Source organism: Ahaetulla prasina, chromosome 11 (genome assembly GCF_028640845.1).
Source record: "Ahaetulla prasina isolate Xishuangbanna chromosome 11, ASM2864084v1, whole genome shotgun sequence".
In the NCBI taxonomy this organism is placed as follows: Eukaryota; Metazoa; Chordata; class Lepidosauria; order Squamata; family Colubridae; genus Ahaetulla; species Ahaetulla prasina.
The window spans coordinates 18,668,309-18,693,624 of NC_080549.1; the positions used below are offsets into that span (position 1 = coordinate 18,668,309).

The 25,316-nt window shown below is 42.5% G+C and overlaps 1 protein-coding gene across 1 annotated transcript in view; it reads right to left on the minus strand.

The window, feature by feature from the left end:
* Positions 1-25,316, minus strand: part of TENM1 (teneurin transmembrane protein 1) — a 544,190-nt gene that overhangs the window by 201,432 nt on the left and 317,442 nt on the right. The window contains exons 5-6 of the mRNA XM_058196608.1: positions 22,314-22,552; positions 1,189-1,341 (exon numbers count right to left, since the gene is read on the minus strand). Of these exons, the coding sequence (XP_058052591.1) occupies positions 1,189-1,341; positions 22,314-22,552 (392 nt within the window). The remainder of the gene's footprint in view (positions 1-1,188; positions 1,342-22,313; positions 22,553-25,316) is intronic.

Here is a 25,316-nt window from a genome sequence, read left to right on the forward strand (position 1 = left end):
GCAATGGCATTCTTACCACTATGCCGAAATGAGAAACGGTTAAGTCATGTATTAGAACAGGCGTCTCCAACCTTGGCAACTTTAAGCCTGGCGGACTTCAACTCCCAGAATTCCTCTCCAGGCTTAAAGTTGCCAAGGTTGGAGACCCCTGTATTAGAAGGAATGTAGTAGGACTTGTTGAAACCAATCTTCTGAAACATCATGCATCTGATGAAGTGAGCTGTAGCTCAGAAAAGCTGACATCTTTTATTAAAATGTGTTAGACTCACCCAGGTTCTTGATTTTTGGTTAAAATAGACTAACATTGTTCTACCCTTAAAATATATACAATACAGTAGGAGAGTCAGGTTGGCCGAGTGGTTAGGACACTAGTCCAGAAACTGGGCGACGTTGAGTTCTAGTCCTGCCTTGGACAAAAAAGCTAACTTTTTTGGTCCCTTCCAACTCTGATGTTATGTTATGTAGATGGGTTTGAGTCAATCACGTTCAAGTCCCATCCTAGGTATGAAAGCTGACTGGATGACTTTGGACCAATCGCCAGGAGATGGTCTCACTCACTCAGTCCAACCCACCTCACAAGGTTGCTGCTGTGTGTAAAATAGGAGGAAGAAGGAACATTAGGTATGTTCACCACCTTGAGTTACATGCAAAGTAATAATCAAATACATTTCAAAGTAATAAACATGGGATACAAACCTAATAAATAAATCAATAATGTTAACTCAGGCAACATGCACATCAATTGGGTTATCCCAAAGGTGCTTTTTCAAGAGGCAACTGGACTTTCTGGTTTTTCTTTGAAGACGTTTCGCTTCTCATCCAAGAAGCTAAATCTCCAAGTGGCCTCAAGGCTCTCTAAAAGAAAAGCTCTCTAAAATGACCAGCTGGTCATTTGCAAGGAATATAAATCCTTCCATTCCCCACCATCCGGTCAGAGTTGAAGAAGCTTCTTGAATGAGAAGTGAAACGTCTTCAAAGAAAAAACCAGAAAGTCCAGCTGCCTCTTGAAAAAGCACCTTTTGGAACAACCAAGACCTTTGTGACTGAGAATCTCCATAGACATCAGTTGGGTTAATTGCATGTCCTCACTACACAAAACCATTGAGACTTCTGGCCTTTCCAGTGATGTCAGTGTATCTTCCATGATAATTTTACACGTTTGATGAAAAAAGATAGAAAAAGAGATACCTTTCCTTTCTGTTTTATCTGACACTTTGCCTCCAATGGGAGCGTATGTTGTATCCACAGATTCTGTAAGTCTGTTTCCTTTACTTAGTCCGTTTTCATAAAGCTGCCCATCAACTGGTTGTAACTGCCAAGTCAGGCCACATAAATGTACTGCTGTTAAAGAAAGAAAGAAAGAAAGAAAGAAGAAGGAGGGAGGGGGAGAGAAGAGAGAGAGAGAGAGAAAGAAAGAGAGAGAGAAAGAAAAAGAGAGAGAGATTCAGCTTATTAATTTATGCCTACCTTCATTACCCACCCAGAATAAGATAGTAGAAAGCTTTGAAGAAGTCAATTATCCCATGCCTCTGTTTATAAGAAATTGAAATTCTAAGTATGCTAATTTCACCTTAAACTAAATGTGTAATTAGTTTCCTCATTTTCATTTGGAGCTCAGCCAATGCTGGATGATGAATTTTATTCAGCAGTAAGCGGGAATGCTTGCAATTCGAAGGGCAAGGGCTTTGTGAGAAGACGACTGCACGGGAAAGTAAAAATGAAAAGAGACACATTGTTCCCGAATTTTGCATTATTAAAATCTAGCGCTTCTCCTGCACAGAAGATGGGTTCTATCTAGTGTGGGCCTAACACGGAGCACAAAATCAATTATTCTGCTAGACAAATCACAAATTTTGCACAGATCTATCCAAGGACACAATAATAACAAATACAATAATTCCTAATTAAAGAATCCATGGTTTAATATAATGTGTGAACATAGACCTAGAGAAGCCGCCCAGAGGAGAATCTTGGAATCTACTGTTAAGAATGGAGAAACGTAAAAAGGAGACGAGCCATTTTCTCACCATGCTGAGTCACTGAGAGTGTATGTTTATGAAAATTATTCCCATTATTTTTTAACTTTCCAGGTGCCATCCTCTTTTGTGCCAATATTGGTACATCCATAACTACATTTCCTCAGTGAATAGGAGCCAGCTGGGTATAAGTTGCACTGAAGAAGCTTTGGCAGGTGCTTAACTATGATATAAATTTCTTTCACCTTATATTCTAGACCAGGGGTGTCAAACTCAAGGCCCGGGGACCGGATCTGGCCCACGGGGTGCTTGGATCTGGCCCACGGGGTGCTTAGATCTGGCCCACAAGACTGCCCTGGAAACAGTGAAGGACTGGCCTACTGTGCCTCTGCCAGCAAAAACAAAGCTCAGGAGGGCCACATGTGGCCGTCCCAAGTTCTGTTTTCATTGCAGAAGGTTGCAGGAGGCCATCACAGCTGAAAACGGAACTTGGGAGTCCTTTTTCACTGACAGAGTGCTTCAGCCACTGCAGACACCTCCGACATGAGTGACGTTAAACTGGCCACGCCCACCCTGGCCACGTTCACCCTGTCAAACACAACCCTGAAGCGGCCTTCAATGAAATCGAGTTTGACACCCCTGTTCTAGACCCATATTCATAGCTCAAATTCAGGCTTATTTATTTTATTGCACTTTATTTATGCAATTTATATGGTCACCCATTGCTGGACTCTGGGTAGCGACCCAGAAGAAGGGATAATAAATTGTTTCAATAAACAGCCAGGCAAGGGAATAGCAAAGTGATTTTTGTCAAACCCCACGACTAGTAGAAAGATTAAGCACTGCTGTGTTTTTAAAATGTGTAGGTTTTTGGAGCTGTAGGCGATAGTTGGAATTCACAATGTGAATGGTGAGTGATATAATTAAATTGTTGATATAGGGGTGGTGCTAACCAAAGAAGATGCAGTTGCCATACTTGATTTAAATAGTCATAATGCTCCCCCCCACATACCTTCCAGAATGAGTAGTGAGGTTGTTCCTACCACTTTAGTTTATCTTTTGCCTTTTTAAATAAGTCATGCAATGTAGGAGAAGGAGTGGCAGAACTTGAGGGTGGAGTTCAAACAGGGATCATCCTAGAATCCCTACATAGGCACAAGCGAACTAAGTCCAAACCCCCTTGAATTCCATTGAGCCTTATCTAACTTCAAGCAGGTTCTAACCATTTGTTGAGAAGAATCCTGTGCGTAAGTAGGATTAGCAATAAACCAGCTTAATTGGAGATTTACATGTGTGTCTTAACTCCTGATATGCAAACACATTTTAAGAACAAAGTATAGAATGTTAGCGCCCACCCCTCTCCTAGAAGAATGAAATATTTTAGGAAATATTAAAAAGGCAGAATATTATATTTCCTTGGATGAGAAATGGAAAAATATGCTCTTGGAAGCTGCCCCCACCTTTCTTAATAGCCCTCAGCAGATGTTAACACTTAAGAGATAAAGAGATAGCTAGCTCTTTTCATAAGCAAATACCCTCACTCAAGATCCTATAAAAGTGTCAGGGTTCCAAGGAACACCCCCAACAAAATAAAGCTCTGAGGTTTGAGGTTCCTCAAAGTTCCAATTTATTAGAGATGTCATGTGGCCCAGCTGGGAAAACCCGAATCTGAAAGCTTCCAGGTTTTCCACACCCAGTTGACAGTTCACAGCCCTGCCCCATACCCACAAGTTCATCACATTGTCCAATCAACTCTTCACACTCAATTGGATACAATCTTCAGGCAGTCTCCATCAGACGCTCCATCAGACACTGAATACGGAATGTTGTTATGACTAACTTTCTACCGCTCCAACAGCAACCCCCTCCCAACTTCCCCGGCTAAAATATGTGGCAGTTAAGAAGCAAAAAAGAAAATAGCCTTCCAAAACTAACAAAAGGTACGATTAGCCCTCAGCCACAATAGGAATTGCCCAACACAAGCCTTCATTGCATCAGCCCAAACTTCAATCAAACGTAGCTCAGACAAATTCCTAGGATTTGTACATGGACCCATGGAAGTCTCACAACAGCCAATAGAATATATGTTCTTGCAACACATCTTTTCAATTAGCCTCCAGTGCCTTTCTCCCGGCTTGGAACTGAACCAGATGGATATTTCTTCCAACAAAAGCATGAGCTTCCAACTCCCAGCCATTTTTATTTTCCTACTCTGCCTATGAAATGTAAAATCCAGAAAAAAGATGATTTATGTAATGGTACATGGAAATGATCTTGAGCGATATGGAAAAAAGCCAGAGACACAAGAACAGTTGGATAAGAGGCACCTGAGCCTGCAGGAAAAACATTTCAGAAAGGACTCTCCTGAGTTTCTTGAGCTGTAAAGCTGAGCGGGAAGGGGAGATGTACTTCAGACTTGCAAGATTCTGCTAATGCAACTTTACAATATGTAGAATTAACTGCTGCCCAGTTATTTATGTAATTATCATTATTACATAAATAATGGACTCAGGGCGGTTTACAGCCATATTTAAAAAGACAAAATACAAACAGCAAGTTTAAAACAGAATTAAAAACAAATATTTGTTAATTAAACAAATATTTAATAGGCCGAATCAAAACTAAAACTGTCATAGACCGACATAAAACCCATTTAAAATTTCAATTTAAAATTACGCTTAGGCCAGTCCCGCTCGATGAAATAATAAAGTCTTAAGTTCACATTTGAAGGTCCGGAGGTCGGGGAGTTGGCGCAACCCAGGAGGCAGCTCATTCCAAAGGGCCGGTGCCGCCACAGAGAAGGCTCTCCCCCTGGGGGCCGCCAACTGACATTGTTTGGTCGACGGCACCCTGAGAAGGCCCACCCTGCTATCGGTGGCAGAAGGCGGTCTTGTAAATAGCCCGGTCCTAAGCCATGGAGCGCTTTAAAGGTGATAACCAGCACCTTGAATTGCACCCGGAAGGCTACCAGCAGCCAGTGCAGGCTGCGCTGCACTAATCATCATTAGTGTCATGAGGTGAAATAGGTACTTATTGGGCAGGGCGTAAATCCAACATGTAAATAAATATATTTGATTTAAATGCAATTAAACCAAAGTGAATTTACTCAATTATTCCACATATATTTATTTATTTATTTTCTTTTTGGGCTTGTTAAAAAAAAAAGTGGTGAACTACTCTGGGGGACTATATGCAATTCTGGAGAATAAAATATTCAGAATTAATACAGGATTAGGGAGCCTTTTTTTAAAAGGCATGCAGACAAAAACCTTGCATATTAACACAGTGCTTGAACACTGATGGCTTCAATATTTTCAGTTATTAATTTTGCATTATTTCAAATACATGGACATGTGACAAAGTTACCAATCCATGACTGCTAATTCCCAAGAGACTGGCTGCTCCCTCTCTAAATATTCCCATGGCAGTCTTCTAGATAAATAGGAAGCAGAGAGGAAGAAGCAATTTGCACAAACAATTTCCCCAGAATTGCTAAGCAGAAAGGAAATGGATGCAAATGTCTCCTGGTCTGAAGCATCACAATTCTGCAAAGGCTGTTTGCCATAAAATTAGAAAGCCGGAATGATGCTCCAGCCCAGCATTTTGCATTGCTGTATGAGAGATGACAGTGTAATAGAACGCATGGATAACCTTGAAGACAGAGATGCTGCCTAGGAAACCATCAGATAAGAGAGGTAGGAGCCCCCACAGTCTCTTAATAGTCAGAGAAAGATATTTAGGAAGGATCTGCCCTCATGGATCAAGCAGCTAAGAATGGAGATGGGAGTTCGTGACTTCAGATTTTCAGGATTCTGTTTTACCCTGCAAGAGCTCGCAAGTTAAAGGTAGGTTCGGAGGTAACGTTGAGGGAGGAGGCTGGTACCCGAGGCCATGAGGATTATTCATTCGGCACGGTTAGTGGGAGGGGCAGGTATGGCGGAAGCGAGGGGCCGTATCTTGTTAGGGGAGTACACCCTCGCTGTTTACAAGCGATTGCGCACTCCGGACCCTCTGTCTTCTCCCGTTCCCTGGGTGGCTGGAATCCTCAGAGCCTTGACCTTTGGCTGATGTTGTGCAATGCCAGGTCCATGATCAATAAAGCCCCCCTCATTTCAGATCTTATTCAAGAGGGGGGCGCGGACCTGATGGGCATTACGGAGACCTGCTGGGCACGGAAGGGGGGGTCCAGCTGGTAGAAATGTGCCCATCGGGTTTCCGAGCATTCCATCAGCCGAGGGTACAAGGTAGGGGTGGGCGGGGGTGGTTATTATAAACGAGAGTCTAGAGCCGAGGGAGGTCACTGTCCCGCAGATAGCCGGCTGTGAGTCTCTCCTTGTGCAGTGGGGCCAGGGGTTGCAGGTGGGCTTGCTGATCACGTGGCTCCCTGCCACGTGACAGCAGCCCTTCCCGAGCTGCTCGATGTGATAGCCGAGGCGGCAGTTGACTCCCCCAGACTTATGGTCATGGGGGATTTCAACTTGCCGTCAGTGGGCGAAACATCGGTGACAGCCCGGGAGTTCATGGCTTTCATGAGAGCCTTGGACCTGACCCAGTTAGTGAATGGCCCCACTCACATCGGGGGAAACACGCTGGACTTGATTTTCATCTCCGGACAGTGGCTGAATTATCTGGAATTGGAAGATTTGGTTATTACACCCCTGTCATGGTCAGATCATTTGCTCCTTCGTCTCGACTTTGGAACTGCAAACCCAAACTGCAGGGAGCCGGAGCCGGATCGATGGTTCCATCCCAGGCGCCTGATGGAGCTTGGGCCGATTCCTGAGAATCTAGCCCATGGCTCAACCGAAGAACGTGTTGCTGCCTGGGAAACGGCGGCAGCAGGGGCTTTGGACCGCGTCGTGCCTTTGCAGCCTCTGACCCGGCGCCGTTCTCGACCAGCTCCTTGGTTCTCTGAGGAGCTGAGAGAGATGAAGCGCCAGAAAAGACGCCTGGAGAGCGTCTGGAGGGCCAGCCATTCCGAATCTGACCAAACACTAGTACGGTCGCATGTTCAGACCTACCTAGTGGCGATAGGGACGGCAAAGCGGGAATACTTTTCTGCCCTTATCGCATCGGCAGATAACCGCCCAGCCGCCTTGTTTAGGGTGACCCGCTCCCTGCTTTTCCAGGGAGCTCGGGAGGACCCCTTGCAAGGACGTGCTGAGGAGTTTGGAATGTATCTGCACGATAAAATCGCTCAAATCCAGGACGGGCTGGACGCTGATTGGGTGGATTCGGGCGGGATGGCGGAGGCAGTTCTTGAGAATATTATTTGGGGGAAATTCGATTTTGTGACTCCCGAAGACATCGACAGGATACTGAGGAGGCTGAATGCAACCACATGTTTATTGGACCCGTGTCCTTCCTGGTTGGTACTGGCCACATAGGTTACACGAGGCTGGCTTCAGGGAATTGTTAACGCTTCTTTGAGGGAGGGTGTCTTCCCTACAGCCTTGAAAGAGGCTGTGGTGAGACCCCTCCTCAAGAAGCCCTCCCTGGATCCAGCTATTTTATCAAACTACCATCCGGTCTCCAACCTTCTTTTTGTGGTGAAGGTTGTTGAGAGTGTGGTAGTGCATCAGCTCCCTCGGTACCTGGATGAAACTGTCTATCTGGACCCGTGCCAGTCTGGCTTCCGGCCTGGGTACAGCACGGAGACGGCTTTGGTCGCGTTGGTTGATGATCTCTGGAGGTCCCGGGATAGGGGTTGTTCCTCTATCCTGGTCCTATTAGATCTGTCAGCAACTTTTGATACCATCGACCATGGTATCTTGCTGCAGCGGTTGGGGGGCCTGGGAGTGGGGGCACCATTTTTCGGTGGTTCTCCTCCTATCTCTCCGACCGCTTGCAGACGGTGTTGGCGGGGGGGGCAGAGATCGACCGCAAGGCACCTCACGTGTGAGGTGCCACAGGGTTCGGTTCTCTCGCCCCTCCTGTTTAACATCTATATGAAGCCGCTGGAGGAGATCATCCGTGTTTTTGGGGTGAGTTGCCAGCTGTACACTGATGACACTCAGCTGTACATCTCCAGCCCGAATCAAGCCAACGAAGCCGTCGATGTGATGTCCCGGTGCCTTGAAGCTGTCCGGGTCTGGATGGGGATGAACAGACTTCAACTCAACCCATCCAAGACGGAGTGGCTGTGGATGCCGGCATCCCAGTACAGTCAGCTAGTTCCATTGCTGACTGTGGGGGGCGAGTCACTGGCCCCCAGGGAGTTGGTTCGCAGCTTAGGCATTCTCCTGGATGCACGGCTGTCGTTAGAAGAGCACTTGACGGCCGTCTCCAGGGGAGCTTTTTATCAGGTTCACCTGATCCGCCAGCTGCGTCCCTTCCTGGACCGGGACTCGTTATGCACGGTCACTCATGACCTCGTTACTTCCCGCCTGGATTATTGCAATGCTCTCTTCATGGGGCTCCCCTTGAAGGGCACCAGGAGACTTCAACTGGTACAGAATGCGGCTGTGCGGGGGATAGAGGGAGCGTCTCGGAGCTCCCATATAACACCTCTCCCGCGCAAGCTGCACTGGTTGCCAGTGGTCTTCCAGGTGCAATTCAAGGTGTTGGTAATCACCTTTAAAGCGCTCCATGGCATGGGACCAGGTTACTTACGGGACCGCCTACTGCTGCCAATAGCCTCCCATCGACCTGTGCGCTCTCACAGAGAGGGTCTCCTCAAGGTGCCGTCAGCCAAACAATGTTGACTGGCGGCCCCCAGGGGAAGAGCCTTCTCTGTAGGGGCACCTACCCTATGGAATGAATTGCCTCTGGGGCTACGCCTTCTTCCCAACCTCCGGGCCTTTAAGCGCGAGCTCAAGGCCTTTTTTTTCACCGAGCAGGGTTGGCCTAAGGGTAATTTTAATGGGTGGTTTTATTACTTGTTATTTAATATTCGGCCTATGGTATCAGATTTTTAAATTGAAATAGTGTGTTTTAATTTTTGTATATGCCTTTTTAACTTGGCTGTAAACCGCCCTGAGTCTTCGGAGCAGGGCAGTATAGAAATGTAAATAAACTAAACTAAACTAAACTATGTAGCTTTGTAGAGTAGGAGTTTCAACCCTGAAGCTGACCTGACCGAGACCATTTGGAGGCATCAGTGTTACCACACTGGAGCTGAGGGATAGGGAGTGGGGGATAGAGATAGCTGGGGTTTTGTAGCCAAAACAAAATACTCTCTTCTGGGAACCAAGGACATTCCTACTGGTGGTTGGAGAGAGGAAGAGTGAAGTTACCTGACTACCGGACGACACCTTGATTGGTCCATGTGTAGTGGTGGGTTTCTACCGGTTCTACCCAGTTTGGGCGAACCTGTAGCGGCGGATTACTTGGAACCCTGACAAAGGAGTGGCAGAACCTGGGAACAGCATCAAGACGGGAATCAGCCTGGAATATTTAGGGTCCCACAAGTGGTCTAAGTCCAACCCCTCTTGAATTCCATTAACCAGTTGTCATCAAAGACACCCTGTGCATGCTCACATTTGCGAACTGGCAGCAAAAGTAAGTGAAACCCACTACTGACCATGTTTCTGATTGGGGAAGGGAAAAAAACTTTTACTTTTAATTAGGTGAAAACCACGAGAACACTCAAGAGTCAGTTTTCACCAGCCTGTGCCAATATGAGATGTCCAAATGAAACTATTCTTTGAGAAATCTACCTGCCTCAGAGTTTTATTAGTTATAGATGAATTACTTGGAACCCTGACAAAGGAATGGCAGAACCTGGGAACAGCATCAAGAGAGGAGTCAGCCTGGAATATTTATGATCCCAGAAGCGATCTAAGTCCAACCCCTCTTGAATTCCATTAACCCTTATCTAGAGCCAAAAATAGTACTGACTGTCAGTTGACTAGAGTCCTGTGCATAGGAAGGAGCAATAAATCAGTTTAATTGGAATTTAATGTGTGGCCTTGATTTTGCATGCCTGACAAGCCTTACAATAAAGTAGAGATAACTCATCCAGTTGTGGTTCCAGCCTGGGAAGGGTGAACACAATAAACACACTTTCTTGGATAAAAATAAAGGACAACCCTGGAAATCTGAAAGCGGTTCAGGAGGATATAACAATTTAATTGCTCATGTGTCTATCTTTGCTTTACCAAGGAAAATTCAAGAGCCAAACCAAGCATATTTTTTTACAAAAAATGCTTATTGTAATAGCAGTACTTAAATTAAACAAGAGTATGTGAATTTATTCTACATCACAACTCTCTGCAATTCTGGGCAATTCAAACATTAAACAACAGGAACAACAGAAAATAACAAAAACGTAGCTCTATCCTTTAGTTTCCGGAAATTTTGAAGGTTTTTAGAATAGAATAGAATAGAATAGAATAGAATAGAATAGAATAGAATAGAATAGAATAGAATAGAATAGAATAGAATAGAATAGAGTAGAGTAGAGTAGAGTAGAGTAGAGTAGAGTAGAGTAGAGTAGAGTAGAGTAGAGTAGAATAGAATAGAATAGAATAGAATAGAATAGAATAGAATAGAATAGAATAGAATTTTTTATTGGCCAAGTGTGATTGGACACACAAGGAATTTGTCTTGGTGCATATGCTCTCAGTGTACATAAAAGAAAAGATATGTTCATCAAGGTACAACATTTATAACACAAATTATTCCAAATGGTTGGGGATTGCGTAGCTAATTCCAGCATAGGAATATTGGAATATATTAAAAGCCATCAGAAATTGTGATACACACACAATTTTAATATACATATAGAGCCTGGCAGGCGCCAGAAGCTACAGTATTTCTAGGTGGGCCGAAATAGACAGATACCCCCAGCTCTGCCTTAGAAAGCAGATCTGTTCTTTGCTAATCAAAAATCCAACTTTTTGAGTAACACAAGCGTGACTTTAACAGTTGCCATTATTTCTATTAATATTTTTTAGCAGTCCTGCTGAGGTATAAAAAGGATGACTCAGGCATACTACTTTCTTATTCCCTTTTCCTCTTTGCATTAGGTATGGCTAGTTGTTATTTCTACACAGCCGTTTAGTGCTGTTTTAACCCAGCAGCTCTTGCGATTGTGGTGCCTTCAGCTTTTCAATAAACCATCTTACTTATCTCTACCATTTCTTTCTTGGATGAATTTTAGAGCTTGCATGCTCTCGGTTGTTATTGCTTCGTGCAGTTTCCCATTGCAATCGCTTTCTGTTTTTATTCAGCATCTTTATAGTTTGTTCCCCTGATAAGATGGCATTTTTCCCACTTTGCCTTTTTTGACGGGCATCTGATTACACAATAAAGCTGTTTATCAAAAACAAAAGCTTGTGTGTTAACATATTACCTATAGTTTGGCTTTCTGAATAGCTACACTGAAATGAAATGGACACCAACGGTGTGGAACCATATGGATCTGATGAGAAAACAACAGATTTAGTAAAAAAAGTTTCCCGCTCATAGTCTCCCAATTAACCTTGGACAGATTGTGACATGTGAGTTTGTTTACGTTTAGAAAAAATGAGAGTAATAATTTATGTCATACAGAGGTCTACAATTATAATATCACACTATACTAGAAGTGGAGGTGGACAGTTACAGGGAATTCTAAGATTTGCAGTCCAGTCTCATCTAGAGAGTGAGAAAAACTGTCTTTGTTGAATTAGAAAATTACCTCAGAAAAGCAAATAGCACGAGATTCAGGAAAGAATTTTAAAAAGTCATGTCTCCCCACAAGATTAAAACTATGGGATGTGGCTGACCCTACCAGGAGTGATCTAAGACACCTGCAGGACTCACTGTTGTTGGGGACAATATGCTGACATTGTAAACTACTCGAGAGAGGGCTGTAAAAATCTTAGAGTGGTATGTAAGTCTAAATCCTATTGCTATTCTGAAGCACAGGTTGAAAACTGCTGGCGAAGGACACTCTATAGCAATGTCATTGCTGACTAAACTAGATGAAATTGCTGGAAATTATGGATTAGCAATTTTGGGAAGGTCACACATCTAATATTCTTAATCTGAACCACTAAAGTAGGGGTGAAATCCAGCAGGTTCTGGAGAAACGGTAGGGGAAATTTTGAGTAGTTCGGAGAACCGGTAGCGGAATTTTTTAATAGTTTGGAGAACCAGCAAATACCATCTCTAGCTGGCCCTAGAGTGGGGTTGGAATGGAGATTTTGCAGTATCCTTCCCTCAGGAGTGGGGAGGGAATGGGGATTTTGCAGTATCCTTCCCCCAGGAGTAGGGTGGGAATGGAGATTTTGCAGTATCCTTCCCCTGGAGTGGGGTGGGAATGGAGATTTTGCAGTATCCTTCCCTGCCACGGCCACCAAGCCATGCCCACAGAACCAGTAGTAAAAAAAAAATTGGATTTCACCACAGCATTAAAGCCCACCAAAATTGTGGGAGACGACTTCCGGTGTCCAGCGGCAACGGACGTCTGGAAGGCTTCTCCTGCCTCCAGCGCCCGAATCCGGCCGCCGCCGGGGCCCTCAGGGGCCAGGTGTTCGAAAGGACACCTGCCGCAGACGGCTCGCCAGGGTCTCCCAGCCGACATACAGGACTGTGGGGACCCGATGCTGGCGCGTCCTAGGCTTGGCGGGGTTTGGAGGCCACAGGCGCGCCATTATTTTGGTCGTCGCCTGGGCGCTGTGCCCGGTGACACCGGGCATTGGATTATAACTGCAGCAGCCTGGTGGTGAACAGGAGCGGAGAAGAATTGAGGAGGAGAAGGAAGGGAATATCGGTGGCGTGGTGGAGTGCTCCGGTGCGGGGGTTTTCTCCCCTGCGGTTGGAAGGAGCACGAGTTATTCTGGAGAGAGGAGAACTTAAAATAAGAAGATTACGGTTTTGTGGAGCTCTGGAGAAGAGGTGATGGAGAAATTTAGGAGGGAAGGTTTGAGGCCCCCTCCTTCTGGGGAACAGTGGTGGCGTCCAGCTTCCGCCTTCACTATGAGAATTTTGATGACATCACTTCCCTTGACTTCCTGGTTGACTAACTGTACTCTGGACTCGTTGCTCCTGTGAGTGCCCCTGGTGGATCCGGAGGAAATTACAAGGATACTGTGCCTGCCTGAGGATTTTGTATTTTTTTTTTCCTTAATGGCAAAGGTCAGAGACCAACTGCTGGAGAGATGGAGAATTTTGGAAAAGTTATCTAATATGGACAAGAAATTGGATGAAATAAGAGCAGAAATTGTGACTATCCAAAAGGATTTAAAGGATACTCAACAAGTTTCAGCAGAAAACAAGCAGAAAGTGGAAGGTTTGGAGGGTGAGATGCGGGCAGTGCAGAAAAGAGAGGAGGCGACAGGCAATGCTGTGCTTGGACTACAGATGGATAAAATGTCTTATTTCCTTAGGTTTCAAAATTTGGAAGAAGTGGACCAAGAAGACTTGAGAGATGTTGTGACTAAATTGTTGGGAGAATTTCTTGGGAGAGGTGTTGATTTCATGAATTGGGATGTGGATCGAGTTTATAGAGTTAATTCGCAATATGCACGCACGCATGCAGTTCCCAGAGAGGTTCATGTCAAATTTGTGAGAAGAGGCGAGAGATGAAATTCTTAGAAAACATAGGAGTGGGGCACTGATTTACAGGGGCAGGAGATAGCCATTCTGAGGCAGATTCCCAGACAGGTGCGTGAAAAAGAAAGAAATATTATTTTTGTCAAGCAAATTGTACCAGAAGGAGTGGGCTTCAGATGGCTGATGCCAGAGGATTGATGATTTTCCGGGAGGGCATTACGAAAAAATCAGTACAATTGCGGAGGCTACGGCCTATGTGGAGGAACACAAAGCCTCCTGGAATCAGATGACCCAGGAATTGAAGAAGGGAGGTTATAGATCATGGGGCGGAGCGGCTGCCGCTGTTGCGGCCCTGGAGTTGGGTCAGGCTGAACCCAGAGTTCTGAGATCCAAAACTAGGAAGTGATAAAGATATTTGGGATTGTGTTGGTTTTCCTTATTCTCTTTAGTACGATATTCTGTTTATTCTTGACCCTTCTTTATTACGTATTTAAAATTTGTAAACTTAGCTACTTCGTGTTACCTGCTTGCCATATGGCTGTTGTATGTGTTAAAAAATTTGAGTAAAATTCTTATTTTAGATAAGAAAAATGAAAATTTACCATACCTGATATGTATTTGTATAAACCTTTTTTTTGACTAATAAAAACTTTTTGAATAAAAAAAAAAAAAAATAACAATTGAAAAGCCCACCAAAATTGTGAAGACTGGCACATTGGCTAAATGCAAAAAAGCAAACAACGCCCCCCCCCCAAAAACAGACCCAAGTCTCCTTTATTAATTTCTTCACTACCGAAATAATGAAACTAGATGCTGCAAAATTCTATTTCCACGCCACCTGTTATTTTAGTTTGTGTAGCATTTAACATGATAGAGAAATGCAGTTGGAATTGACAGCACTACAGCTTGACAATTTAAGAAAAGTGGTGCTACCTGGCATTCTCTCTATTTTAATCATTCCCCTCCCTTATCTTGTCCAAATAATAGGTTATTTCTCTTACATTGTGAGTGATATACTTGGGGAAAGGGTTGGTTGAAAAGGATTTTAGTTTTGAATGGGATGTTTGCATGATTTTTCAGATTACATTTCATAAACTGGATTAACCCACCATCTGCTACAAAGCCAATGATGAAATTGAATTTATTCTTATCTACCTTCTGTGTCGGCACAGCCTGTCAACTTCTACTTTGAAAACTTTGGCAGAGAACAAAATATAACGCTTGGCTGAAACACAAGGGACTCCCTGTGGTGGACGCTGAATTGAATAATAACAGCCTCTACAATATATATTTATCAACCCCAGATGGCTTCTCCTTCAGGTGAATAAAGGAAGCACAACCAGAATGAAGTGCTTACAAATCTGGGTTGAGGATTTTTTTTTTTTTGGTGGGTGGGTGTTGTTTTGTTTTCATGGATTGGTTTGGTCAATCTAAAGTTAAATTTCCTATAACTTTAGGAAATATAATTGGAAAATGTCAAATTAGGATGAGGTCCTAAAAGTTCAAATGGAAAGAAAGGAGGAGGAGAAAGGTGGGAGGGAGAGAAGGGGAGAGAGAGGGAGGGAGGGAGAGAGAGGGGAGTACAAGGGATGAATATTAATGATATATACTTAAGGGGATTTAATGACTAGCAGTTATTTTCTTTCTCTCTCTTTCCTGATCCTTAAATCTGATTGGACAGAACTACGCTGCTTTGTTCTGAAATCGATTTCCATGGATTCCATCGCAACTGTTCCACAGTATTAAAGAATTGCTGCCTTCTTTATTTATTAAATGTGTATCTCACCTTTCCATATAGAACTCAAAGCAGCCTACAGACAAGTCCCTATTGCTATTTTCCTGAATTTTCCCTTCTAGAGGAATACTGGATTGAGAGAGAAGTCCATCATGAAGCCTCCATAGCTAAGTGGGGCCTAGAACCAGGATCTCTCCATTCCTATTCTAGTATCTTCAACATGACATCATACTGGTTCTTGGACTGAGAGAAGGTTGTAGGAGGTAACCAGGTTGAGCCAATGGAGGAGTCAAGTGTATCATCAGTCTTGAGTCCCCTCATACCAACAAGAGTTCTAAATCCAGCCCTCCATGAATTCCATGAATGTTGATTCTTATCTACCACCAATTTAGTAATAGCTCAGATTCTTGTTTAGAGATACAGTAGCATGGAATAAACTTGTAGTCATTTGAACAACCTGGTTCCTGATTTCTTACACCTGACAGGGGTGTCTGACCCAAAGCCATCCAGGGATCTTCCATGGTTGAGAGAATACTAGAACTCAGGTCTCCCAATTCCTAGAAGAATGAAATATTTTAGAAAATATTTGAAAGGCAGAATATTATATTTCCCTGGATGAGAAATGGAGAAACATGTTTTAAAGACAAAGCAGCTTCCTGACTCCCCCCACCTTTGTCAATGGGTCAGAGGTAGAAACTCATTCTCCCCACCAATGGGACCATCATCTGCAACACAATAGGACCCATCTAGCAACAGAAACTCACCACATGACACCTGGGAAGATTACATCAGCCAGCAAGGCTAGCTAAGACCCCCACCCCCTGGGGTCTGACAATCAATCAGGATACTCTTCTCGTGCCCCGGGAAGTTCAAATCTCAGAGAAAGCATAAAGCCAGGGAGTCCAGCATAGGATCTCATCCCTTTTTCTGTTCAGGAACTCAAGCCATGTGATCCTGACCACCATTAAACCATCTTTCCAAGCAGCCTCCATGTTTCCAGTGTCTTTATCCCCACTTGGAACTGAACCCAGATGGATATTTCTTCCAACAAGAGAATACTAGAACTCAGGTCTCCCAACTCCTAGTCCAGCAGCTTTACTACTAGACGACACTGACTGTCCTATTTCATGGGTAGGAGTTCTTCTGAACCCTCTCTAACTACAGCTGTTGAACATTTTTGCCATAATTTTCTGCTTGGAAATATTAAAAACCTGTACCATAAGCCACAAACGTACATCTAGAGTCACCCCAAATAACAAGATGGGTGGCATATAAGTTTAATAATAAGTAAATAAAAATGCATAATAATAATGATATAGGATGGGTGGCGTATAAATTTAATAATAAACAAATAAGAATACTATGGAATAATATAAAAGTATCTCTCCCCAAAATCCCAATCCTTGCCATTTTGTATTACAACCCTGTTCGTTATGACTTCAAAGTGAAAAATGTTAAGAGAGCTTCCAGCTGTCAACAGAAGAAAAAGTTTTCAGCTCTAATATGATTTTTTTCATACTAATATTTACAATTAGAATCCACAGAAGTACCATCTCAGGAAAAGTGCCATTGGTAGTGCACAAAAGAAGTGAGAAAAGGAAACTCTACTTTGATTTTTCAAACTTTTATTATGCTAATGTACATCAGGCATGTTGATGCACACAACTGATCAGTCATTCAAGATCAACTGATCAACTGGTTCAGATGTATTTGATTAGCCAAAAGCTTTAGTAAGATGGCATTTCCCTTCTCTAGCTAGGCATTGCTGTTCTTTGCCAAGGCAGATTTTTAAGATGGTGTTAAATTCGGAGAGTGAAATCATTTAAAAGATTTCCACAAAAGAGATAAATTCCTTTCGGCTACAAGGCAGACAGATGAAAAGGATTTAACTATAGAGAAGTAACGTCAGATTAGATCAAACATTCTAATCAAACTAGATGTTAACCAAACAGAGCAAGAAAGCCTGTGAAGATGTCAAATGGTTTTTTTTTCCCCTTCAGTGCTTTTATGAAGAGTTTGGAGGAAAAAATTTGGTTTCAGCTGAAGAAATCCATCCTCGGTTATGAGATTCAAATGGACTAAATTATATGTAAGGATATGTAGGGATTATACACCACATTCTGACTGATCCTTAAATATTTGACTTTAATCACTTATATACAACTTTGGCTTTCGCTCTGCCTAACAAAAGAAAAAATATTCCACTCTGCGAATGCCAAGGCTTAACGATCTAGCCTTCTATTCATCCTTGCAATCCAATTGAACAAAAGAACCATTTGTAAAATATATGCAGACATCCCTTGCGTGTGTTTTTTTCCCCTCCTAATTCTGACACTTGAAGCTTCATAAATACTTTTAAGAGCCTGTCTGGATTTGAGGGAAGAGGACAAATGCTTTCTTTTATGAGAATAACAATATTATGGGAGGTTTCGCTATTTTCCTCTGCTGTACCTTCTCAATGAACATCACCCACAAACTTGCAATCAAGAGGGGGAAACAATGGAGGCAACTTTGACAATGTAAATAGAACTGAAAAGATTTTCAGCTGGAACAAACCCTATCTGCATGATCCTGATGTGCCCTCCTTCTCCATGGCTGCTACCTGTTATCTTGCAATGAGCAGCACTTCAGTTTAGAAGAGGGAGATCCTGACGGAAGGAGTCAAGAGGGCATCTGGCCTAGGGGCCGTGGTGGCTCAGGCTGTAAGATAGCCTGTTATTAAAACACAGCAGCCTGCAATTACTGCAGGTTCAAGTCCCAGCAGGCCCAAGGTTGACTCAGCCTTCCATCCTTTATAAGGTAGGTAAAATGAGGACCCAGATTGTTGGGGGGGGGCAATAAGTTGACTTTGTAAATATACAAATAGAATGAGACTATTGCCTTACACACTGTAAGCCGCCCTGAGTCTTCGGAGAAGGGCGGGATATAAATGTAAATAATAAAAAAAGAATCATTACATTGCTGCAAGCAATCCAAGTCCAGTCCCCCTTGAATTCAATTGACCCTTATCTAGTACCCATTTAGTGTTGCTTATCAGCTGATTAGATTCTTGTGTCTAGGTGCAAGCAATAAATCCTCTTTTTGTACCTGAAAATAACCTTCTTTAGTTTTATTGTCACTATTAATTTCTAAAGAATGAATTAAAATAGTGATGATTCTTTTTTCCACCCAGCTTCAGGTACTTTCCAGGGACAATTTGCTATATAGCTATTTCTTCTGCTTTCATTGCTTAGTTTATGTGACATTCCCTCCTCTATCAATCTGTTCAATCAGAACAAGATATAAATTTGCACCTCTATAACTGTCTGGTTTGGTTCTACAGCCCAACAAAACAGACACAGACTTCAGAGAATAATTAGAACTGCAGAAAAAACAATGGCTACCAACCTGCCTTCCATGGAGGACCTGGATGCTGCACGAGTCAAAAAGAGGGCTGTGAAAATATTTACAGATCCCTCACATCCTGGACATCATCTGTTTCAACTCCTACCCTCAAAATGACGCTATAGGGCACTGCACGCCAAAACAACTAGACACAAGGACAGTTTTTCCCCAAACGCCATCACTCTGCTAAACAAATAATCCCCTCAACACTGTCAAACTATTTTACTAAATCTGCACTACTGTTAATCTTCTCATCGTTCCCATCACCCATCTCCTTCCACTTATGACTGTAACTTTGTTGCTTATATCCTTACGATTTATATTGACTGTTTCCTGATTGCTTATTTGTTCCCTATGACTATCATTAAGTGTATCATTAAGTGTTAAATTTGTCCCCTATGACTATCATTAAGTGTTTTAAGTGTTGTACCTTGATGAAGGTATCTTTTCTTTTATGTACACTGAGAGCATATGCACCAAGACAAATTCCTTGTGTGTCCAATCACACTTGGCCAATAAAATTCTATTCTATCTATTCTATTACACAATAAAATAAATGGCCTCGTCACATCACGTAGACAAAATAGCACCTTTTTTATTTTCCAAACCTATCAACTGATTTTGAGATCAACCTCAGGAAAGACTAATCTAAAACTGTCTAAGGAAACACAGTAATGGATCAATGTTAAGTGCATCAAAGTTAGGTAAACAAACGCTTTGGTGGGGTGACAGTAAATATCTCACACGGCACAACTCCCTTTTCATCCTCCCTCTTTCATCTGTAATGCTTCAAGTTGTATTCATGAGGATTTGTTCTCTGGATGGCGGAAGCAAAAGATTTAATATTAAAAACGACTAAATCTTGGCGAGTTTCTTTTAAAGCATTCGAACCAAGATAAAGATAATACCGATGCTATTAATAATCGCTACAATGGGAGCCTAATTAAAATAGTGAGAAACACGTAGGAAATAATTGGCAGATCAAAATGACTTTTTAAAAAATCAAAAATCACTTGTTTGGTGTCTGCCAAGTTCTGTATTGCCTTTTTTTTTTTGCAAGAAAATCTTTTGCTACCTAGAGATTTCTGAAGGCCATTAAAAAGTTGGCCATAGTTTCTTTATGATGCCCAAAGTATTTTAGTAAATTGGACCTTAATTGGAATCTTGCCCTGTAAATACCCTGGCTATTTTGTAGCATCCAATGGAAGGATTACTCATTAAAAACAATCCAGGGAATGGATTATTCTTCAGACAATCAATGTGCATTTGGCCTTTTTAAACACATGGAATGAAGATGAGTGAACGGTCTTCAACCCTCTCTTCCCTTTCACATTCTCACCACCATTCTTGGTAAATGTTTAGGATTGAGAAGTAAATGAATTGACTTCTATAGCTCCCCATCTGTTCATGAAGGTTGTCGAGAAAGTGTTGTTCTAATTTGCTAAGTCATATCTGACTATTCATGACCCCATGGACCATAGCATGTCAGCCCCTGTCCCCCTTGTCCTCCACTGTCTCCCTTTATTTGCCAGAATTCATGTTCATTGTGCTGATTGTCAACTTGCAAAGCATCCCTGGTCTGCTCTGCTCTCCATAGGCTGGGGGAGGGGGGGGAGAGGGAAACCGGTGAAATGGCACAGCAGCCAAAGACAGAGGCACATTCCATGCTTATCTCTCTCAAGGCTGTATCCCAAGGTTACTTGCAGCAGCGAGGGGAGTGACTTCTACAATCTGCAAATTTGCTCCATTGGCAAATGTTATTGATGACACACCCCGGGGGCGGGAGGGGGGAAATGGGGTCATGATTGGAGCGTAAATTACATAGGGCAGAGCTGGCTTCATTTGGGAACGTGAGGACATGAAGCTTCTAATAAATATCTGGATTTCTTTTGAAGCTTGGCTCGAGATTCATGATTTAATTAGGGCATCCGTTGGAAACCTGACACTGATGACACTATCTAACCATCTCATCTTCTGCCATCCCCTTCTCCTTTTGCCTTCCATCTTCCCCAACATCAAGGTCTTCTCCAAGGAGTCCTCCTTAGGTGGCCAAAGTATTTGAGCTTCTGCTTCAATATCTGACCTTCCAAAGGACAGCCAGGGTTGATTCCCTTTAGGAATGACAGATTGGATCTCCTTGTGGTCCAAGGGACTCTCAGGAGTCCTCTCCAACATGATAATTCAAGACAAGCATGTTCACTCTCAACTCCCCTTCAATTGAGGTTGTTTTGAATTGTGGTGTTAGAGAAGACTCTTGAAAGTATATGTAGATATTACATGTTCTTTGAACTCTCGAAGTACTCTCTGAATAAAGAGAAGTTACATTTTGGATTGATTTTGCTTACTTGTTAGTGTAAACTTTTGTTTCCTACAAAGGTTCTTGGAGTCAGTGGAAATTGAGTCAATAAAATGAAGAAAGAACAATAATGCTAATTGCAACATATAAGCCTATATTTTATCTGACATGTGTTTAGATCATCACTTTTCCCTGCCCTTGTATTTGTTTTACTGATTGGTCCTTGGTTGTAGACCCTATCCTTTAAAAATAAAATAAAATAAATCTACCAGGTCATTGAATGTTAAACTGGTTATAATCAAACAGATGCTGAATCTTCCTGTAAAAGAGATGGGAGAAAATGTACTTTCTGAATTACAAGATTCTGTTATTATAATCTTACAATTTTACACAAATTATAATTAGCCCATTAAGCTAAGTCTCCTCTCTGGCCTATCTCACAAAGTTAACATGAATCTTGCAAATCTGCAAGTATAGGTAGCCCTCAACTTACAACCACAATTCAGCCCAACATTTATGTTATTGTTTTGTCCCCATTTTATGACTTTTCTTGCTGCATTTGTTAAATGAATAACTGAAGTTGTTAAATTAGTAACACGGTTGTTAAGTGAATCTGGATTTCCCATTGACTTTGCTTATCAGAAGGTTGCACACATGACTCCAGGACACTGCAACTGTCATAAGTATGAACCAGTTGTCAAGCATCCAAATGTAAATCACATGGCCATGGGGATGCTGCCACGGTCATAAGTGTGAAAAATGGTCATAAGTCACTTTTTTCAGTGCTGTTGTAAATTCAAACGGTCATAAAATGAACTGTTGTAAGTTGAGGACTACCTATATATCTTTCCCTTATCCTCTACACATCACAAGAAACTAGGGAGGGTGTCTGAGCTTCTTCCTCTGTCCACATTTCTGATGTGGATTAAATTGACTTTTATCTGACCATCTCTTTGACCTGTCTCCTAAAGCCACATACCATTATGGGCATAACATGCATATCAGTACACAAACAGCTCAATAACACTCATTAAAGCAAAAGGAACAATAAGTGCAAGAAAAACATCACAACTGCATTATTGAATATCAATAGCAATAGCACTTAGATTTATATATCGCTTCACAGTGCTTTACAGTCCCTCTCTAAGCGGTTTAGAGTCAGCATATTGTCCCCCCCCCCCAAAAAAAATTGGGTCCTCATTAAACCCACCTCAGAAGGATGGAAGGCTGAGTCAACCTTGAGCCTGGTGATATTTGAACTGCCAAATTGCAGACAGCCAGCAGTCAGCAGAAGTAGCCTGCAGTACCGCACTCTAACCACTGCTCCACCACAGCTGATGAGATTTGCTTCTGAATAATGAGCTAAACATCTAATTCTTCCTCCAAAATCTCATCAACAGGAGTGGGAACGAGAGATGCAATAAAGCTAAACAGGACTTACCAATAACGTAAGCAAGCAGCAGGGCCAGTGTGACTGTGATTGCGGTAGCACTCAAGGCGGTGCACTTCCAGTTGCAACACCTATAAGGCTTGTTGAAAGCAAAAGCCGGCCGTGAAAAAGTCGTTCTAGGAAGCGGTCTGGGAGGCGGTGAGTAAACTGTGTTAGAAGTCAGAGGATAGTTCTGACTGGCAGCACTGAAGATGGCTGAAGATCCAGATCCATGCTTAAACAGGAAATGTCTAGATAAAAGAAGACCAAGAGCTAAGTTGGAAAAAACCAGTTTCACTTGCAGATGGAGGAAGGCAGAAAAAATACCAGGGGGAATTTGCAGAGCCGGCCAACAATGAAATGTGTGTAACGACATCAATATGCAAATGTTGTGACTTTGTTATGCAAATCGGATATGCAGATTTTAAGTTCATAATCACAGCATCTAATCACCTGATGATGCCATTAGGTCCAGTTTGCTGTCCATGGTGCTGGAAATACATTGCACAGATCAAATGGTTTCACATAGAGAAAATGCATGGGATTATGAACTGCACATCCCTAGACATGTTTCCTTAATAGTTAATTTAATTCCATTCAATAGAGCTTACTACCAGAGAAATCTGTTTCTGATTGCATTTTTTAAAGTATAAAACACATCTTTTCCGATTCATTATGTATTTTTTAATAAACATAAGCTGCAGCCTATGTACTCTGAGTATGCATTTTACTCTTTTCTTTTTAAATTAGATTTTGGGAAATCTGTTTAACTGGCATTAGGCCAAATGCATATTTCACATTCCGTAGACTCTTTCATTCAATAAATTTTCATAAGGTTGTGTTAAGAGTTTATAAAACTTCCGATGCATCCATAGGAAGAGACAGATCCTTGGAGTTAACTTCTGGCCAGTGATCAACAGTCTTAAAACACTGGGCAACCTCATATTTGATAGCTCAATTTCCTCCATGGAAAAATAATTCCAAATTTCAAGAGACAATAATTGTTTATCAAACTTTAGCAATCCTTTATTTATTTATTTAATCTATGGCCTACAGGGAAATCTACAAATGCCAGATTTCTGTGCAGTCCTGACAACCTAATTGTTAGTTCATTTTGTTTGGCATTTACACGCCTATTCTTGCTGCACCACAGGGAGCAAACTAGCTTTAAGGTAAAGGTAAAGGTTACCCTCGCACATACGTGCTAGTCGTTGCCGACTCTAGGGGGCGGTGCTCATCTCTGTTTCAAAGCCGAAGAGCCAGCGCTGTCCGAAGACGTCTCCGTGGTCATGTGGCCGGCATGACTCAATGCCAAAGGCGCACGGAACACTGTTACCTTCCCACCAAAGGTGGTCCTATTTTTTCTACTTACATTTTTACGTGCTTTTGAAACTACTAGGTTGGCAGAAGCTGGGACAAGTAACAGGAGCTCACCCCGTTACACAGCAGCACTAGGGATTCGAACCGCTGAGCTACCTACCTTCCGATTGACATGCTCAATGTCCTAGCCCCTGAGCCACTGCTTCCCTAAAACTAGCTTTACATCAGCTTTACCCCACTAGTGGTGCTCAGGTTGCTGGCTCTTTTCAGTTCCTCTGCCGGTCTCGCCTTGCCTTGCCTTGCCTTGCCTTGGCCAGGTCCAATGCTGGCTTCTGCTCTCTTGCACATGCAAATGCAGCTAGGGTTTTCCCATCGAAGTGGTACCCATTTATCTACTCCCAATATGCTTTTAAATTGCTGAGTGGGCAGGAGCCAGGAAACGAGTGACGGGCGCTCACTCCATCTTGCAGAGCTGGGCTCAAACTGCTGGAGTGCAGACCATTTCTGGCTGCTGTTTCCAGCATCATTAAGCCACTCAGCCACTACATCCCCAATCAAGCCCTGGTAGAGCTCATATGCAAATAGTGAACATCACATCAAACGGTGCCAATTTCTAATTTCTTCTGTAATCCTTTCTCTAAGAGCATCATGGGTGTCCTGCCCCTTTCAAGTGCCATAAGCTAACTGGCCTCTAAACCAAGACTCCAGAATGCTCTTTATCCAATGAATGCAAATCATTTCCAATGATGAATTAATAACAATTACAAATCCTATAAAGAGAGGATGGTGGTTGTTGGTTTTCTTTGATAGGACGGTACGAGATGGTACTAATGGTACCATCGTACTAATGGTACGAGAGATTAGCACCGATCAAAAGAGCAAAAGAGTGAGGACATATTAAGTGCTCTATTTATACAGCATGTAACATTTCATCATATCTTTCTGCACAATCCATTCAATATATCTGCAGATGTGTTCTAATCCTCAGGGCAGTTTTGGAGTTCACCCAGAAGAAATGCCAACTGCTTCTTAATCTCCATGGTGGTACTCCAGCTGTGCTTCATGGTAAATTTGCTTTTAGATGCTGATTTATTCTCAATATGCTGTAAGAAGTATCACATCAGTTTGAGAGCATATGCATCTGTGAACATGCAAGGCATATGCATCTGTGGGCATGCATCTAGGCATACACAATAAGCACATGTTGACAATTTGCAGGAGTACAGTTTGAATGCGAGCAAGTGCCAGCTTCAACATCCCTTTTAATATCATTGCATAATGAATGCTAAATTCTGAAGGAGTCCCACATATCTGGAAATCACCAAATTCTGGAGGAAATTCTATTCTAAACATTCTTCTCTGAAACTATATTGTGGACGTCTAGAAGCACATACCTTATTTTATAATTTATAATAATTACTATTTCTTTAAAAAAATAAAATAAAGCAGAACATTGACTATCTTTACAGTACCTTGGGAGATAATGAAGATATTTCCCTTCCCTTCCTAGCAAGCAGGTAACTGGCTGCTGCTGGATGGATGGATGGAGGGAGCAAGGGATTGCAAGAGTGGCTGGGAAAATGTCACAGAACATTCAAAGTGAGCATCAGATAACTGCAGCTGCAGCCCAGCAGAGCTGAAGCCGCTACAACTTTATTTATTTATTTTTTATATTCATTAATCAAATGTATGGTA